A 19,378-nucleotide genomic window follows, 5' to 3' on the forward strand; every position below is an offset into this window, starting at 1 on the left:
CTGATGCTGCATTAAAAAAAAAAATATGTTGAAATGACCCCAACAAGACAGATTCTGAAGTTATGAGGAAGCGATAGTGAATATAGAAGCAGCTCTGATAAAACGCTAATCACATTAATCCCTGTGTTAAACCAAGTCAATCCTCTCAGAAATGTTAACATTAATGCTGCCTTCTCCACATTTTGGCTCAGAAGCATGGCCTTTAACTAACACCATCGTGACGAACAGAAACAGAATCAGTTCATTATAAAGCTCTGCTCACTGAAACGGATCATGCTCCAAACTTCAGAAAGCAACTAACCCACACCATGACACGTCAGCTGCTCCACACCATACGGATCTGCTGGTTACAAGTCACTGACCACCACATTTGCAGTTGCACCTACCAGCCATTTCATTTAGCTGTATGATTTTTTTCATTACTACTTCTAAAGGAAGTTTTCAAGCTTGTTGAAGTTATCAGTATCAGAATCACTTCTGTACTGTCTTCAAGAATGAGGCTTGGCGTGACATGACCAAAGCAACAAACAAATAAGAATCTCTCTCCTGTTGCTTATCTGATAGGAAAAATCATTCAACTTCACATCTGCCTAATACGAGCCTCAATAGAACTATTAACAACACTTTTTTTTTTCTTAATGTAGCTTTAAAAGAGTTCATGAAAGCTGCTTAAAGCAGAGGTTAAGACTGCCATTAGCAGGTCACAGATATTAATAATGAAACAACAGAGGTGAAAGGAGCTCCTCTCTGGTAACTTAAGGATTGCTGACTGATGTTTCCTGTGTCTCCCAGAACTTTTAGCACAAAAATATTTTGATTAACTAAGCTATATACTTAAACCCCTGGGTTCTTTACATAAAAAATTCAGTAACACAAAGACTGGGGTTAGAGATGACCAACAGCCAAAGCCCAACAGAACTATTTATGGGACTGTACTATAGTTGCAAGAGTATCGTAGCTATGACCTGCCCTGACAGATGTCCTCTCCCTCGATACATGGGAGAGCCACCACCACCTTGGGAGCACCAGGATATGAAGTTTTACAGGTTTAAGAGCTGGATGAAGCCAGCCATCTGAGGGTTTGAAAACATGCATGGAATCTTAAAATTACAGGTCAAGTAGAAAGCAAAAGATTGTAAATTTCATATCAACCCAGACAATCTATTAATTTTTTTCTGCTTCATGTGGTAATTTTGCACCAAGTCCACAACACTACTTGCTTTTCATTTTGTGACATTATTATAACAGCAAGCAAGCACTTCATGTCATCTGTGAAATGTCAGGTTTGAGAGAGGAAAGGAGAACCACATTTTATATTAAATGCAACCCAATAGAAATTCAAAGATATTTCCAGCTGAGATCAGAGCTGTAAGGAATAACAGAAGTGGAGGTCTGAACAAAAACTGATCAAGTAGTATCTTCGGTGTCATAAAATTAGCAGGTACCTCCCAGTATGGAAGTGGACAATCATTTTTACAATCCCACCGTCACACAGGTGTTCAGACAAAACCATGGCAAACAATAAGCAAATTTAAGCAGAACACACTCCAATACTGGTTTTGATTTCAAAACTCATTTGTAGGATTTCTGTCAGAGGAAGAAACTGTTCACTGATAAAAAGCTGCAAAGGCTAAAGTGTGTGGATTATTTTTTGTTTGTTTAGCGTTTTGTGTGCATTTTTTTTCTTCTGTTTTAAAGTGCATGCTCAAGTTCCAAACATACACTCAACTTCCTACAGCCTTAACTATTCCAGCACACAACAAAAATCTTCAACTCAAAACATAATGCCATCATCTATGCATCCAGAGGCTAAATTTAAGATTGAACAGATTTAAAGAGAAGCTCTTGGCTGAATTATACATATACAAGAAGTTCCTCAAGTATCTAAATAAATTGATTTTTTTTTTTTTAAAAATAAAGAAAAAATGAGTAATTGTGTTCCTGTTTAAGAGGCAAGAAAAAAATTATTTGATTAGTTCCACAGAAAAAGGTAATCAAGAACAGGTCATCACAAATATAACGAGTAACTATAATCATCTTGCTTTACCCTTTGATATGCCTTTTGCTCAGTATTTCCTCCATTTAATGCAGTCAGTTGTAGTTGAAGAAAAACTGTACAAAAATACATCAATTCCTAATTCAAAATAATGGAAAAAAAATGCCCTATTTCTTACTAAGCTCTTCCAACAGTACACTCAAAGTATCTTTTTCAGTATTGGCACTGGACCCCGTTATGTCTCTGCTAGATGAACACAGCCCTTTCCATGCATAGACGATAACCACTTACACTAAAGCTGCCTCTTAACCAGCTCAGATAAGTCACTGCAGTCTCAATTACTGGGTCTTAAATTAAGGACTTTTTTTAGGATCAGAAGTTATTCCTACACAGCTTTCTACAGTTTCTCCAAATGAAGTCTTGACACCAGAAATGGATACATTCTCCCTAAAACACAATTTATGTGCATACTGATTCTCTCATTTTCTGTAAGAAGAGATGTTACCGAATAAAATTATTTTATATTCTGTTTGACAATTAATTTTCATGTATGCCTGTATTAGGTCAACTAAGGGTCCCGAAGCCCAATATGCCAGCCCTGAAATAGCAAACAGCAGATGCCCAGAGAAGAGAAATAGCAACACGTGTCAGTATTTCTTCAGAATATCATCGTGACCTTGAGGGTCACGATAGCTGCGAGCTGGAGCCAGAAGCAGCATCTGCGTTTGAGTCTAACAGCTAAAGTTTTAGGAGACCTTTTTAGAAAGATGCCTGCAATACAGCAGATCTCTTGCTAATAAAACTTCAGGCTGCTTCTTTACAGAAGGAATGAATTAGCAGAGAACTGCAAGACAGAAAGAGACCGAGGATCATCCCGTGGCTCTAGGAACCAGTCCTTCTGGCTCACGTTACCAGTCCTGTTCCCAACACTGACTCACACCGGGCTCTATCAGAAGCCAGCTCAGATGAATACCTGCACAGAAGCTCTTCCAGGATGCATCATTTCCAAGTATTTTCTGGTACAATGAAAACAGATTCTGTAATATATTCCTTTGTGTTAGCACCTGGAAGTGATACTTGCTTGAGGATTCATAAACTGTCTTAATTTCAGTAACAATGTGAACAGCAAGACCTAATGGGCTCCAAATGTCAGGAAGCACTGAATCCCAGTGGGTGGAAAAAAAGACCAAGAAGACTAAGAATTATGAATAAAAAACTAATTTCAATTCAGAGATATAATCTATCTAGGGAGAAAAATTAAGGGAGAAAACTCCCCAGTATCTAGAAGCAGAGCCCTTGACATAACCTCCCTTTCAAGCCTTCTGAAGCAGGCTGAATCACGGAATTGAAGGGGTTGGAAGGGGCCTCCAGAGCTCATCAGGTCTAACCCCCCTGCCAAAGCAGGTTCCCTAGAGCAGGCTGCCCAGGTAGGCGTCCAGACGGGCCTTGAATATCTCCAGAGAAGGAGACTCCACAACCTCCCTGGGCAGCTTGTTCCACTGCTCCGTCACCCTCGCCGTGAAGAAGTTCTTTCGCATGTTGGTGCCAAACTTCCTGGGCTCCATTTTATGGCCATTACCTCTCGTCCTGTCCCCACAAACCACTGAAGAGAGGCTGGCCAAATCCTTCCGTCTCCCACACTTGAGATATCTGTAAACACTGATAAGATCCCCTCTCAGTCTTCTCCAGGCTGAACAGACCCAGGTCTCTCAACCTCTCCTCATAGAAGGAAGCACAGAACGTACAACTACCAATTCTAGTTGACATGGGTAATTATGAGGGTATTTTCTCTAATATTTTGGAAGGATGTTAAAATTACAAAAAATAAGATCAAAAGATCCCGGAATACATTCCAGGAACTAATCTATTGTTGTGCAATACGTTAAGAAAATTACTAAAGTCAACCCACTGATTTGAAAACCTGTGTTAAATGAAGACACCTGGAATCTATCAAAATGAAAGGTGTAATGGCCTAGTAAGCTCAAGGTCATAATATAATACTGATCTCTGATACCAGATTACTGCACCAGAACTGTTTTCTTTTTAAAACAAATCTTCATAGTTCTGCAGAATACATTAAATGCTTCATTAACATCAGAAAAAACAAATAAGAATAGCAGCACTGTGTCAACCAAGAAGTGTTCAGCACCTAGAACATGACATTTGCTTTTTGTAAGTTACGGTTTCCCTTCAGCATATAGTCCTGTAATTTTTTAAAAATTAAGCAGAAATATTGTCACTGGTTCAATTATCAAAAAGCTTTATCTACGATCCAGCAAAACAAATGGACCAGTATTTGAAATCTTTGTTCAATAGGAATTTATTTCGTTATCATATCCTGCCATGGCAAATAGCCCTAATGCATGCTGATTACCTTTCAAACAATTCAGGTCCTTCAAAGGCAGTTCCCTAAGTTACCCTCTATTACCTTCACAACTTTTTCAAAAAGTACATTGACAAAAAAAAAAAAAAGAAAAAAACCTCCTCCTCTCCATCTACCTAGATTAAAATCTTCTTTTAAGGAGTAGTTAACAGGAAAGGCACAGTAAATTACCACCTATTTCTGCTAGGTTGTGCCAGTGCCTCTTTTCCTGAAGCCAAAACCCCTTAGCAGATCCTAGCCTCCTTGGCTTGTTGGAGGTAGCAACTGTTTTGCTTGTTTAAACAGAGTGGCAATGAAAACCTACCTCATTTCAGAAAATTAAGCAAGGTTTCAAAGAAATTACATTGCCACTTCCTCAACAGTATCAGTCATCTGCTGAGACTGACACAGTAACACCACACATCCCAGTGCTCTTAGAAGTACTGGACTCTGCACTCGTAGCTGCTGCAGGGAAAAGGTGACTCCAGCTCAGACAGACCCAACACAGCCACTTAGCTCATCTTTGCCTTAGGAAGGAGATCTTAGTGGTCTGAAAAATCAATTTGGTCTTAACAGAAGCTACATACTTGATTTGATATAATTTATGACTTCTTAGATTGTATCAAAATTTCCAAACCGCCCGCTGGATTTTGAGTCCTCCATACTTACCTCTCCCATTCCCCGAGATTCTAGGGCAAGAGCTTGAAACTCATGATTCATCTCATCCACAGATCGGACCTGCAGGAAGGAGAAAAAAAAAGAGTGATCCATTACACAGTCCAATGTATTTTCAAAAGTTTAGTCTGCAATGCTCTGCATTTTTAACACTTGAGAGCACACAAAATTTGCTACTCAACCTAGGCTGGACCCGAGTCTCGATCTTGCGAACAGCCACAGTTAATGATCAATTTAATGAACCAAGTTAATAAAATAGACAACGTGTAGGAAATTCCATGGAAAATTTTAAAAACCTATAAAATTCATTCATCCGGACGGAAATCACTCACTATGGGAACAGTGACCAATACTGTATTTGCAATAAATAAAGGGAAATTGAAGACCTGAGCACAGGATATAGTTCGGAAAGGGGATGGCTGGTTGCACACAACGCTACTGAGCACACTTAGCAGCAAACAAAGAGCAGCTCACAAGACAGGACACAAAAGCTACTCGTAGCGTGTTGCTATCACGGCCCAGTAAGTGATTGCATGACTGCACGAGCACAATTTCTCTTGCCTTCTTCCAGGAAATAGCACTCTTCCGTGTGTGCGGGGAGTGGTGGGGGTGGATTTTGTATTTTTAAATACAGAAGGTGTATTACAAGTGCAAGAGCTGCTGCTGAGACAAGCAGCCCCCTTTTCCACGGCATGCGGCACCAGGGGCATTCTCTCCTGAGAAATTTGTTTCCACATTTTGTTTCCACTTTTTAAAGCCATAATAAGCATAGAAAAATAAATAAAGGGAAATTTGGAGTTGTTTCTCCTCTACCCATCTTTCTCAGGAGGGAGATGTAGCAGGGTAAAATAATGAAAACAAATTCTTCAAGCGTAAAGAAAAAGGAAAATCAAAGTTTTCCTCCTGATACCTGCCTCCCCCTAGTAAGCCCACCTGTTCACATTGACAAACAGACCAAAATAAAGTTATTCCATACAGCTGATAACACATTAAGATCAACTTAAATTAATACTCAAATACTCAAAGACAATCTTGTGCTTATATTCCGGCACAAACAGCTTCACCAATTCTTTCTTAGCTTTGAGGAAGTTTGTATTGCCTGCCGACAGATGTTTTAATCTCAAAATTCTACTCTTAAAGTATTTTTATTGCCCCATAATCACTATAAACCATTACATTTGAGGTTGTGTCTCTATACTTTTGAAAGTTCACTGATCAAAGATGAAATCTTCTCTCTGAAAGTCAGATTTTGAAGCCAATTGAAAACAATTTCAGTGAGAGAAAAATTGAGTGTCATAGCGAATTATGAAAAAAATATCAGCACCTTGGCCTTTTTTCCAGAGATGCTGACATTTAAGTTAATTATGTTGATTTTATTCTTTTAAACACTGTAAGCAGATTGTCATGTATCTTAAAAAAAAAGCTAAACACATTTTTCAAATTAATTTAAAATTAGGTTAATTGTAAACTATGTGAAACAAGCTCCTCATTAGCTCGGAGGGATAATCAAATCTTTGTGCATGCACATGGAAAAATGAGCTGTAGAAGAACAGGATTTTTTTTAGAAAGAAAAACTGAAGATTCAAGTTTTGAAGAACTTCTGAATTTGTCAGAATTTCGAAAGCAGAATTTCACCTGTAGATAGCTGGGAGACTTGAGTATCTTACCATAAGCCGCTCCCCAAAATAAGTCGTGCACTTTAGTTTCAATTACAATTCAGAAGTACTTTAGGTCTCAAGATATGTGGTTGTGGTCTAACGGGACTCCTAAACAGAATTTATAGCTCATATCTGCCATCAATTCTACCCAAATAAACACTGTTCAACTAAAAAATAAATAAATAAATGTCTTTTTAGTACAAGACCTAAAAGCAAATACTTATTTTTCCCCAGCTCAATGAGGTTCAAGCCCAAGGCCACGCGCACCTCCAAATCTCTAAGAAAAGGCACTCCAAGAAGCGGGGTAACAGCGCGGCTAACTCTTTTTTCCTGCTGAGTTTGAAGTCAACTGAAGTTTCCTGAAACTGAAAATAAACTTGAGTACGCTGAACTTTGGTTCTGCTCGCTCACCCCTTTCTTACAAAGACGGTATTGAAGTTAGCGTTATCTCTCGCTAGCAGCAGCACGAAAAATAACAGTCCTATTACCAGAGCAAAGAGGGTCCCAATTTGCCTTTCCATCAAAGACAGCAGCCACAAAATGTTGTCCCGTATCACGAGTACAGGTTTCACAGATTAGCTTACTGACTGGCGAAAATACAGGCAGCACTAGGATGTGGAGAAGATCTGCTGTTGTCGGTGCAAGCCCCCATCTCTACGACCACAGAAGAAAACATCTACGACATGGGCAAGCCAGCTAGACCTAGCACCACACACAGATGTGCCCTCTCCCGGGAAAAGAAACGTTGGGTGGTTATCCACACTACCAGGAAGTTTTAATTATGTTTTCTCTAACATGGTGCCAATGTTCAGCTAATTCATATGCTCCAGAAATATGCATTTTTAAGAGGTACATTTCTTTGGCAGAAAATATGGTCTTAACCTTAAGAAAATCAGAGCATTCAAAAATGTTTGAGAAAACTTTTATTCATCCCCTGTCTAGCATAATTCATAAAACAACAAAAAAAATCCTTTGAACTTTTTTTTTTTATTAACAGACATACTCAGCATTTACAAATTTTTCATGTTTTTGGTTGGTGACATCTATTTTCTCATTGTCTTCTCCCCCACAATCACTCTGAAGTCTGCTCTTCCTCCACCTACCTGCTCTTGGAATTAGCTGCTCGATCTAATCTTAGTTTTCAGGAGCTGAAAGCGAACAAACATTTCCTATGAGGAGAAGCTGGCAGTCGTTCCACACTTCTGATACATGTCAGATCATTCCCCGGGCCCACTAAATTACACACGAATGGAAACGACACATCAAAAAAAATCCTTTAGGTATTACAATTCCCACACACTGCTGTTTAAAAGGCTGGATCAGAATTTTCTATCAATATGTGAAAGGGGGAAAAGTTCATGGATACTCTGAAACTGTTCTTTTTCCACTCCCACTGAAACTGGATACAATGTGCTGGCGTACATTAGTCCATTATTCATCACCGTATTAAGCAGGAGGTTTTAATGCTGAGTCCAAAAATAGTGTTGTTTTTTGTTTGTTTTTTGTTTTTTTAAATATAGCCTCCTTCTCTCTTGATTGTACACTCCCTCTCTGCCCTGTCTGTAAAATATACCAAAAATATATTTTAAACCTAAACACATATGTAAAGACCTTCCTTCACTCTGTTTGAACTCCCAGAGCGGGGCTCTCATTTTGGCTCTGTCTCGTTCCTACCTCGTGGTCTGTCCACCAGGCAATCCTCCCTCTGAACGCTGCAACATCCAAGCAGCACACTGAGCTGATGCTAGAGGTAAAAAGGTCTGGGGAGCTGCTGCTGAGCAGGTCAGCTCGGCCATTCTTCCCGTGGCAGCTTTCGCCACTTCCCCTGCAATTAACTCAGGAGTCATCGAGTAAAGGGTTTAACCTTTGATTCAGGTTTTTCTTTCCCTTTTCTGTGCATGAGGATTTCACCAGCCCAGCCCGCTGATCCAGCTGCAGCACGGATTTGGGACAGGGAAAGCAACGAGCAGGAGCTGCTCTGGAGCACGGTGGAGTCGAGCACCGGTGGCACCAGGTGGAAACTGGAAACCGTGCCCTGACCTCGGGGTGGCATCCAGGAGCCGGGCTGCTGACTGCATGGCCATCTAGAGTTACCCCAAGAAACACTACTTAAAATTATTTCCCCTTCTGGAATCTAGGCACCTGAGTCCTAGCAGAGAGGTAGGTACTCTGACCAGTATTATTATAGGAGATATATAGATATTATATAGGAGACAGTAGTGGTATTCTCTCCAAGAATCCTGAATCCTGCTAGAAGTAAGCTCGTGAACAATTTCCATGATAAAACAGCAAAGATAAGCCCTTTCTAAATATATGTATCTGTGTGTGTATATACATATAAACACACACACACACACATATATATATATGAGAAAAAATAATAAAACCAAAACCAAAAGAGAGATGATCTCACTTTATACATCAGAAGCAGGCAAACAAGCTTAGCGGGAAGCCCATAAGCCACATTTCCTGCATGAAGACATTTGGATTCCCATCTCTCCCTTCCCAGGTCAATACCGTAACCCCAGGACAGAGAACACAGGAGGGGTTTTGCTGCTGAAGCTGTGGTCCTAGGCGAGATTCAACACCTGGCAACTGCAACAGCGTGGCTGGAATGAAAGGGAAGCTGCTGGTCGCAAGGCGAATGCTTGAGCCTCCTTCGGTGTTTTGCTGAAAGACTTCAGTGCAAAATACCTTTTCAGTAGTTTTCTACAGGGGGTGGCTCTTCTGCAGCTTTTATCTTCTTATATGTAGTATATTCTTATGGCAGAGACTTCACATCAGCAAATTAAACTAGCATTGGAACACAGAAGTGGCTGTATTTTGAAACACAGTATGTAGCGATTCTGCCAGCCCTCCGATTAAGTTAAATCCTGTCCTGTACTGTTATCTTGGACACTTGGTCAGAAATACACAAAAGCTCATTTAACATTTCAGCATTTTGAAATGACTGAAGAAAAATACTATTTTTTTTTAAATATATAAATTAACGCATTCGACAAATCTAGTAGAGATTTGTAACAAAGAAGAACAAGGGGAAAAAAATGCAACAAGCCTGAACTGCAAATCCCAGAGCCTGTGTTACCAAATACAGTAGTTCAGGGCCATACGTATGGTTTTCTACTCCAGAGTATGTTGCTGGTTTCATACTTCACTTATTTTGGTTTTGAGGCTAGCCAGTCCTGCATCCAGATAACAGAAGCACTTCGGCAGCTGAATAAGCAACTTCTGGAATCATAAGCAATCATGGAACCATGTTCTGTATCTAAGTTAATTACAAACTGCTAAATATCTAGCATAATGTTTTAAGAAAACAAGGCATTTGTTTGATTAAAACAGCCCTTGGCGAGATGCAGCTACTCACACCTCTTTGAAGCATCAAGGAGCCAGAAGCTCGCTCAATACCCAGCTGCCCAATAGAAGTTTATGCTCCTGGGTTAAATGTCTACAGGCACAGCACATTTTGAAAATAAGTAATATTTTCTGAACAACATACACGACAGTAACACAACTGCAGACTTACCTAAATACCCAAAAGTGAATTACAAGACACTAAATCAACTCAAAACTTCCACAAGCAAATGAATTAATTCTTTAATCTGTGTATTTTAGGTTTCTGAACTGATACTTGATCTAGAATTTTAGAATTCTTTTCTTCTGCTCTCCATGACCCTTCACACATGCAAATGCTCTAACAAAAGGGAACTGACTGCGCCCCATCAGCAATCGCTGGGTGTTATTGTTCCTTACAGCAGAAGTTTGAGAAGCATCCATACCTGTGACAGCGAAAAAAAATGACTCTATAATTTCAAGGTAGGATTTCTGTAGCACATAGCAAGAAATACTCTGCAAAAGCACTGCCTGACCCACTGAAAATGCAAGTCACAGAAGGGTGGAGTGACCCCAACAGCTGACGTGTATACACAACCACCAATGGCTGGGTAACCATTCGTGTGCTTGCTTTTCTTGCTTGTCAATAGGAGCACCAGGAATCTGGAATCATGCACGCTGGAGAAGGAAACTTCCTAGATTCCTACAAACAGCAATAGATAAATAAATAAATAAACAGATAAATAAATAAATATAAATATGCTGGATGACATCCCACAAGACACTGACACAGCTGCCAATTACAGACCAATTTCCCAGTCCTCTAACATCAGAGGGTACAAACCACGTCCGACAGGACACCGCCTCCACCAAGAGAGGCAAACGAAGCACATCCTTCCACCTCCTTCAGCCCATTTGGTGGCTACGCTGGCCCAGTGAGACTCAGAAACCTTGGGTTCTGTTCCTGGCTGTGAAATGAAACGTGCTCTAGGGAAGCTGCAATACCCCTCGCTCCCCACAAACAAGCCTTCTGTCATGTAAGAAACTTATCTCTTCCTTGCACAGGCTTTCACGCCCCTTTCCACCCAACCAGCTCAAGTTTTGCTCGGTGGCAGAAATTTTCCTCAACTCCTGCCAGATGTCCTCAAAGTCAGGACTTGAATCCCTACGGTCACCCACGGGCAGAAGTACCAGCCTCACACATTATTAATAAGGCGGCTGTGAAACCAGAACTTGCAACCATTCCTAACAGCTACTGTTTGCTCCATGTGACGCGCTAGGTTCCTACATGCCTTGGAATACAAGCCAAATATCTGGGCAGATTTCTCAATGAAGTCTTAAGTGTGTAAAAAATTACCCACTCCAAAGAGTTTCTAGGGAAGGTAACAGGAAGACAAATATTACAGAATTTTGTAGAATAAAAATCTAAAGTTGCTTAAGTGTTTATGTATAATTTACCTAACAGCTTAAACAAGGGAAGAAAAAAATCCCATAAAAACTCGTGCAGTGACAGTTTTGATGAACAGGAAATTTATTTTAATTTATTGAAATAATATTTGCCCATACATTATTTAGACACTTATTTTATTATTTAAATGAGCTACAAGGAAAGGCAGCTCTTCAAAAAAAAAAAAAGGAGGGGGAGGGACTGAAATCTACTCCTTGTAAATCAACTGAAGAACTTTCATACACAAAAATTTATAGGTTAATCTTCAGCAAGGAACAGTTAAGGTGAGAGTCTGAGACTCTTAACCTTCCCCCTACTGCTCTGCTCTGTTATTCAGCATCTCCAACCCTCCTGCAGAAATACTCCACACACAAAAAGGGAAGCCACTAAAATCTATTCAGGTTTGGGAACTAAGCTGTGAAACGAAGTCTGAATTGCAGTTGTCTCAACACGCTCATTATTTAATTGATGCTGATTACTTCATGTATGCACATTGCAAAGCTGTTTTTTCCTCATTTTAAAAACCTGCCCTTTTCTTGTTAAGCTAGTCAAGTAGCATCACCTTGCCCCAGCACGGTGGTAAGTGACACCGGGGAGGTAACAGGAATTCAGGAACTCATGAGGGATTTCCACCCATCACTATTTCATTAGGTACTGAAAAGCTTTGTCAGGGAGTATTAATACTACAGCTAATGCCATTAGGAAGCGTGACACGAAAATGATGCACTGCTATTTTAAGACACCAACCTTCGTGACTCCATAATTAGCTCTTATTCAAAAAGTTAGTAAGTCAAAAAATTGACAAAAATGTCTGTGCTCTGTAGGTTGTAAGCTATACAAAAGCTTGAAATTTGCCTTTTCTGAAAATGAAAACTTTGTACAGAAAAGATCATCTACACACAAGCAGAAACTAGGGACAATTAATGTATAGTAATGATTAATTAAATACACAGCTACTCCATTCTAACAGAGTCGACAAGCTTTGATTCAATCTGTTACCAATTCATAAAGAATCAGAACAATTAAAATGTACATGACTAGAATCAAGTGAAAATCTCCAGAAATTAGCCTTCTGCACTGTAATCTACGATTCTTCTTTGTTAATGTATGTTTTTCACACAGCAAACAGAAAAGTGAATATAATTTAGATACTGTAAAATCTGAAATGGGGAGAAAATGGAAAAATAATGAACAGTGTACCCTGTGGAAAAAAAGAGCTAGGTCATTTCTCAGAGCAAGGTAAGAGGGAACCAGTGAACAGCAAAAGTTGGATCTGTGCTGGGTTCACCTGGCAGGGTTTGGTAGCAGCGGGCTGCAGGAGTGGCCTCTGTGAGCAGAGCCCAGCAGCTGCCCCATGTCAGATAAGGGACAGTTCCAGCTGGCTCCAAAGGGGCCCACCACTGCCCGGAGTCAAGCCAATAAATGATGTTGTGACAGAAGATTTAAAAAAAGGGGGAAAAAACCTGCTGCACAACAGTAACTGGGAGACTGAGGATCGAGACCCAGCCCTGCAGCCCCCATGGTCTGTGAAGCAAGAGGGCAGGAGGAGCTCCAGGCACGCAGCAGCAGTTCCCCTGCAGCCTGTGAAGAAGCCCCTGGTGGAGCAGGCTGTGCCCCTGCAGCCCAGGGGTCCCACATGGAGCAGATCTCCACACTGCAGCCCGTGGAGGAGCCCCTGGTGGAGCAGGTGGATGTGGCCTGGAGGAGGCTGCAGCCCATGGAGAGCCCCCACAGGAGCAGGCCCCGGGCCGGAGCTGCAGCCCGTGGAGAGGAGCCCACGCAGGAGCAGGGGGTCTGGGGGGAGCTGCCGCCTGTGGGAGACCCGTGCTGGAGCAGTTTGCTCCTGGGGGATGGACCCCGTGGTACAGAGCCGTGTGGGACCAGTTCTTGAAGACCTGCTGCCTGTGGGCAGCCCCCGCAGGCTCAGTTTGGGAAGGCCGGCATCCCGTGGGAGGGACCCCAGGTGGAGCAGGGGCAGAGAGAGACCGTGAGGGAGCAGCGGAGATGAAGCTTCAGGGACTGACCACAGCCCTCATTCCTCTGAGCATCTCACAGGGAGGAGGCAGAAGAGGATGAATGGGAGGAAGGTGGTTTTAGTTTGCTGTTAGTTTCTCCCTGTGCTAGTCTGCTAGTTGTAGGCAATGAATTATATCACTCTCCCTACACTGAGCCTGTTTAGGCCGTGATGACAATCACTGAGTGATCTCCCTGTCCTTATCTCAACCCATGAGCTTTTTATCACCGTATTTTTTCCCCATTCTTTTGAGGATGGGGAGTGAGAGTCAAGTGCAGTGGAGCCTGGCTGCCCATCAAGGTGAAACCACCACATCTCCTCAAGTGTGTGCTAAACCAAAGATGAAGACACGGAAGTGGCTAATTCTTTGTCCAGCGAGCTGAATCACACCAGTACAAATAAAATCAGAATTCTGAGACTTCTCCCTCCACTATGTAAGCACGGATACCTAGATTTATGAAGGACAACTGCTGCTAGAGCACACAACTCCCCTGTATCACCACCAGAAAATGTCAGTGAAAAAAACAAAGTTTCCAATATGTGCCAGTCAGCACCAACATCTGCCTTCCTCCTTCAAGGCGCTGCTCTCCGCCTAACACCAAGGACAGCCCAGAAGGTTACGCAGGGAACACCAAAGCGTGTTTGTTCCAACGCATCTTCAAATAATTACTATAGGGAAGAGTACGTCTTCTACTTTATCTGCCTACAGCAAAGGAATGGACACAAAGCACTGGCTGTTATCAATTTTTTCAGCTGTTTGCTAAGGATGTTCTCTTTCGACAACAGGCGTTTTGAAATTCGCCATAGATTTCTACAATTGCCTAAAAGCCGACAAAACAGCCAACTACACAAAAACCTACAAAGAGACTACTTCTAATTCAATAAGCCTCATTTCTAATTCAGTAAGAGCGGCAGCTTAGCCCTGGACATTAATATCTCATTAAACGTTGGCCAGCACAGTCCTTCAAAGGAACTTAAAAAAAAAGTCTCAGCTAACACCGCAGGCTGATGACAATTAAGCTACTGGAACTACAGTAGGCCATTTACAATTCAAATGAAAATAATAAAAGGTTTGTAACAAAAATGAGTTCAAAGATGGGCATTAAGACATCTGTGTAACAATAGATTAAAAGCCAAATTCTTCAATCTCTTCAGTTAGAAACCAAAAATGTAAGCGCACTTACACACGAAAGTAGCTATCAGCACGTAAACAACAGAATTTACAAGCAGAGAGAAGCAACAATCATGGGGGGAAAGACAAGCCCCCTAACAATTGTTATTACCAACAGCATGAATTACTATCTATCAAATTAAAGGAGATCTTCTGTGTTATGTGCTACCTCCCTGCTTCCCTTCATGTACTTACCCACCACTATGCTTCATGAATTCCAGCCTCCTGTCTTCGCTGAAGTGAAGAAGCTTTCACATAAACCTTCACAGACACACAAGCATCCCGATTACCCTGACTTTGCTGCAAACTACCAAAGCGAAGTAGTTCAAAAAACAGAAGGTAGCACCTCCGTGCAATAAAGCGGTGTTACACATTTTTGTGGTGGTTTTAATCACAGGAAAACAGAAAGCTAAATACAATCTACATCAGCAGGTAAGAACTTGGATTTAAAAAATAATTAACACTGACCCCAATTTAAAATATTTTTATTTATCAACAGCTCGAATTACAAGATATTGAAATAGAAAATATGAATACATCGTAATTGCAAAAAGCCTGAGTGGCTACTTGCAGCCATTTCTCCCCAAGCTAACTGGCTCCCACCAGCTCATCCTGGTGTCTACATGAACTCCCCTAGAATTTCCCCTAAAAGTTTTAGCTTTGGGACAAAACTCCACAACAGGGCAGCAATCAGGTTTGGAACGAGGCCCAGTCATAAACCCACCCAGAAGCAGGAGCATAAAGATTGTGAATAAATGATTGGGAATAAAGGCAAAGAAACCTCAACCAGCTCCAGCAGCAGCTGGGGTCTGTGCATCCACCCCACTGTGTCAGTCTCCAAGGCACATGAACTGTCTGCTGCTCCCAGCCCACGTTACCCACATCGTCTCCAGAGGCAGCACTACCATTCAGATTTATGCTGCTGTCAGTAATTCCTCACAGACCTGATTCTGCACAGAGCTATCGCTGTACAAGTATGAAGGGTAATTTATCTGTATGTAAATCAAAGAATGCTGAGATGACTGCGTGCCATTTGTTTTGCTGCAGTACTGTATCAGGCTCACTACAATAATTACTGAACAAGAGAGCATGAAGGGCTCTGCTTCAAAGAGCTTTCAGTCTGAGTGTAAGGCAAGTTACGAAGACTGATATAAGAAATTGAACTGGTAAAGTAAGAATAAGGTAGCCAGTCACACTAAGACACTTAACAACGCACAAGTGCCAGGTATTTGGAGGCATCGGGGCAGGCAAAAGGTTGAGGTATGTCAGAAAGCACAAACTGAACAAAGTACAAGCCCACTTGTGAACATACTTACAGTAATAGACGCAACCAGTACCGAAATTCATGAGGAGGAGGTAGCAGTTCGCAGCTAGACAGCATCTGAGACAGTGTGTGCAGTGTGGGGACTGGCCGAGTAACTCAGAGCTGAAACTATCAGCTGTGGTTCGAAAGGGTGACAAGGGCACGTAGGAAGTATGCAGATGTAGGAAGTATGCAGATGCATCAGAACAGCAACCATGACTGGAAGGAGTGATTCACTAAGTCTCTGAAGCACACGTTGCATGGAATGAACTTGTTTGTACGAGGCAGAATGGGGCTGCAATTGCTCTCCTCAGAATCACAGATAATCCCGAGTTGGAAGGGACCCACAGGGATCAGTCCGACTCCTGGCTCCACGCAGGACCACCCAAATATCAGACCAAGTGCCTGAAAGTGTTGTCCAAACACCTCCTGAACTCCAGCAGGCTCAGTGCTGTGACCACTGCCCTGGGGATCCTGTGCCAGTGTCTGGCCACCTCTGGTTGAAGAACCTTCTCCTAAAATCCAGCCTGACCCTCCCCTGATGCAGCTCCATGCCATTCCCTTGGGTCATCCTCCCGACCATTAGGACAGCTATTCCATGTACTATGTCCTTGAAACTGCTAAAATCAAATCAGGTATCTGCAAAGTTCACAGCTAGAGAGTTTCCCTCTTCCTAGATAAAGAAACATGTTACAGACAAGTTCCCAATGCTTTTTGGTCTGTTAAATTACATGAAACACCTTGCGGCATGCCATAAAACACACTATTTTACCTAGTTTTAATGAAAGAGATGGGAACAACAGCCACCTCTTTCTGACTATGAAATTAAAGTCAGAACTGTGGGAGTCTCAAGCACGTAATACAGCGATTTCTCAAAAATGCACAGTGCAAGACCTTTATTAGTGCACAAGAAGTCATCACCTTAAAATTCACCCCAAAAAACCTTGGGGGACTTCCTGAAAATTCTACAGCACTAGTACGATGAAAAAAATCATGAACTTATTAAACAAGTTTTGACAGGGCACAGGTTTTCCAAAAGAGGAATCAAACACCCTCACCTGAGCTCTCCGTTAACCAGAACAAAAAATTCTTTCTAAGATTTCTCTTCCTAATTTGTGGGGTTTGAAAAGTTTTGCTAGTTTGCAAATTCAAAAAGCTGCTTAAAACATTAATTTGACAGTCATTAACTGAGCTTCTAGTTAAATGGAGGAAAACGTTCCTGTAATTAAATAAAGAAAATAGCAAAATATAATTAGAAATGCTGAAAATCATCAAAAGACAACACTTGTAACGAGGTTATTACAGAACCTGTAAGGCAGAACCAGAAATGAACCATCTCCAACACAGCTTCAGATTGCTGTAAACTTGACCGGGAGAGGGAAGCATCAATCACGTAGCACAAAACGTACGCTTTTAGCAGGACTATTTACGTGCTGCATAGTTGCTTAGCACTTGAAAGTCTTAAATATCTGCTTATGAAAGCTACTTTGGAAAAAAAATATATATATATTTAACAACTGAAACTATTTTTAAACTAAATAAAAGCTGTAAAGTTAGGAAATAAAAAAACTACGCTGTGCAAGCTCACTCAGATTTCTAGGGATGGTTTTAAGTGGGTTCTACAAAAGGAAGAGCTAATGATTCAGGCGATGCGGCTCCCACTCTAAGGTGAGCAAACAGATTATGTTGTTCCCAATTTGAACCATGAGATGATGATCATTGCTCCGAGAGATGGCTACGTGGCTGTGAGATCTCATATGGCAAAAATATCTCCCCACTTCCACTGCACAAACATATGTGCGTATCTTATTTGAATGTCAAAAACAATTTTATTGTTTAAAACGAAGGCAAAGTTTTTGCTAGGAACTGTCCATTTGCTCCTGGAGGCAATGTTAAAAATTTGCACATTTTATTAGTTTAATAACATCCATGCATGTCCTTGTGGCTGAATTCAAACAGATCCTTGTGCAAGTCATGCTGAATACTTGTAATAACCGATACACAGTTTCTCCTCCATACCACGAGTGCTAAAAAGCTCTGGATCTCGGTAAGGCACTTCTTTGCCCTATTGCCCCCTCACACCCCATAAAGGACTTTGTGTCAGCAGCTACTCAGAGAACTTCTCCAGAAGCCTATAAATTCTACCAGAAATGAGTTACAGCAACTGAAGCCTCACTGAAGCTTTGGGCAAAAAAACAATTTACATTCTTTTGTTTACAGCACCACTATCCTTAGAAACCTCCAAAGAAGCTGCTACAATCACAGCATTTCTCTGGCGCTTCTTCAGGATCTGACAATGAGGCTCTAGCAGACCAAGCTGCAAGACTTGAATGTTTTCACCAACAGTTCCTACCAAACCCCTCTACTAGGACAAAGAGAACAGAAATAGCTAACCTCATCTTCAAATTCCTAATTCTGATTAAAGAAGTTGATGAACTTCTTATACACCTTTGCTATGAGGGATACCAGTAGATAGGGCAGATGGGGAGGAACGAACAGGATGGACAGCATCCCCCTGCCGTACCTCTTGGCTTCAGCACGTGGCCAAGAACACATGCAAGTGCTCTGACATCCAAGCAATGATATCCTGAACTAATCCAAACCCTCATCTCTGTAAAAGCAAACTTTACCAACTTTACTAAGCTTCAAAAATTCACACTGAACTGATGTGAATTAACGGTGAGTCAGTAACCTGTCTGCAGCCCTACGGGGATGTTAATGAAGGGATGATGCCACAGTGGATAGTAATTGTCCTCAGAGATGGCACCATCAAAGAGCCCGAAGCTCTTTTTTGTTCTTAAGGGTAGGAGAAAAAAGTCAAAAACCCAACTGAGACAGTTTTTTATACTTATTATCCTTTATAACTTATTATTCTTTATAGCTATTTCCAATATTAAATATTATAAAGGAAGATGAATGAGACCCAGGTATGGTTCTAGACTGAGAAATTTCTGCTTAATCCTGTCGTTCACTGAACAGATGTGCTCCTGTCTGGTTTATTGTAAGGGGTAACAACGAAGGCCACCTGACTCAAACTACAGTTTGGGGTTTGTCACCTTGGATCACGGAGCTGTGCATGCATGACCTTCCAGCTAACCAACGCCAAACGACTTTTGGATACCATCTCTCATGCAAATGAGTGCTTCTCCAGCCCTGCCCTCCCATATGATGCCAATTATTCTGCACAGCCCTCCCCTCTGGCAAGTAGTTCAACTCTTCCCAAATGAAGTGTTCTCCCTGCGAGTAACTGTTGTCCATCACTTTGATTTCCTGCTGCTACAGCTGAGGCAGCCTTAGAAAAACACCGAATATAAATGTTAACAGCATCACACGTCCATGTGACTGTTACTCTGAAGCCTTCTATGAGCCAATTGTATCAGCTTCCAGTCTGAGCAGCTACTTAATTTAAGACACTGGGTCAA

General features: G+C 41.4%; 1 protein-coding gene across 14 annotated transcripts in view; it reads right to left on the reverse strand.

Annotated features, from left to right (window-relative positions):
• PUM2 (pumilio RNA binding family member 2) overlaps positions 1–19,378 on the reverse strand; it is a 70,053-nt gene that overhangs the window by 41,163 nt on the left and 9,512 nt on the right. For 13 of the 14 annotated variants that reach the window (XM_084513630.1, XM_084513623.1, XM_084513625.1 and 10 more), the window contains exon 2: positions 5,028–5,096. In XM_084513630.1, coding sequence (XP_084369756.1) covers positions 5,028–5,078 — 51 coding nt within the window. In that variant the 5' untranslated portion in view covers positions 5,079–5,096. Of the gene's footprint in view, positions 1–5,027; positions 5,097–7,794; positions 8,118–19,378 lie in introns of those variants that run through there. The other variant, XM_084513631.1, reaches the window with a different exon arrangement.

This window comes from Aythya ferina (assembly GCF_964211825.1).
Source record: "Aythya ferina genome assembly, chromosome: 3".
Taxonomy (NCBI): Eukaryota; Metazoa; Chordata; class Aves; order Anseriformes; family Anatidae; genus Aythya; species Aythya ferina.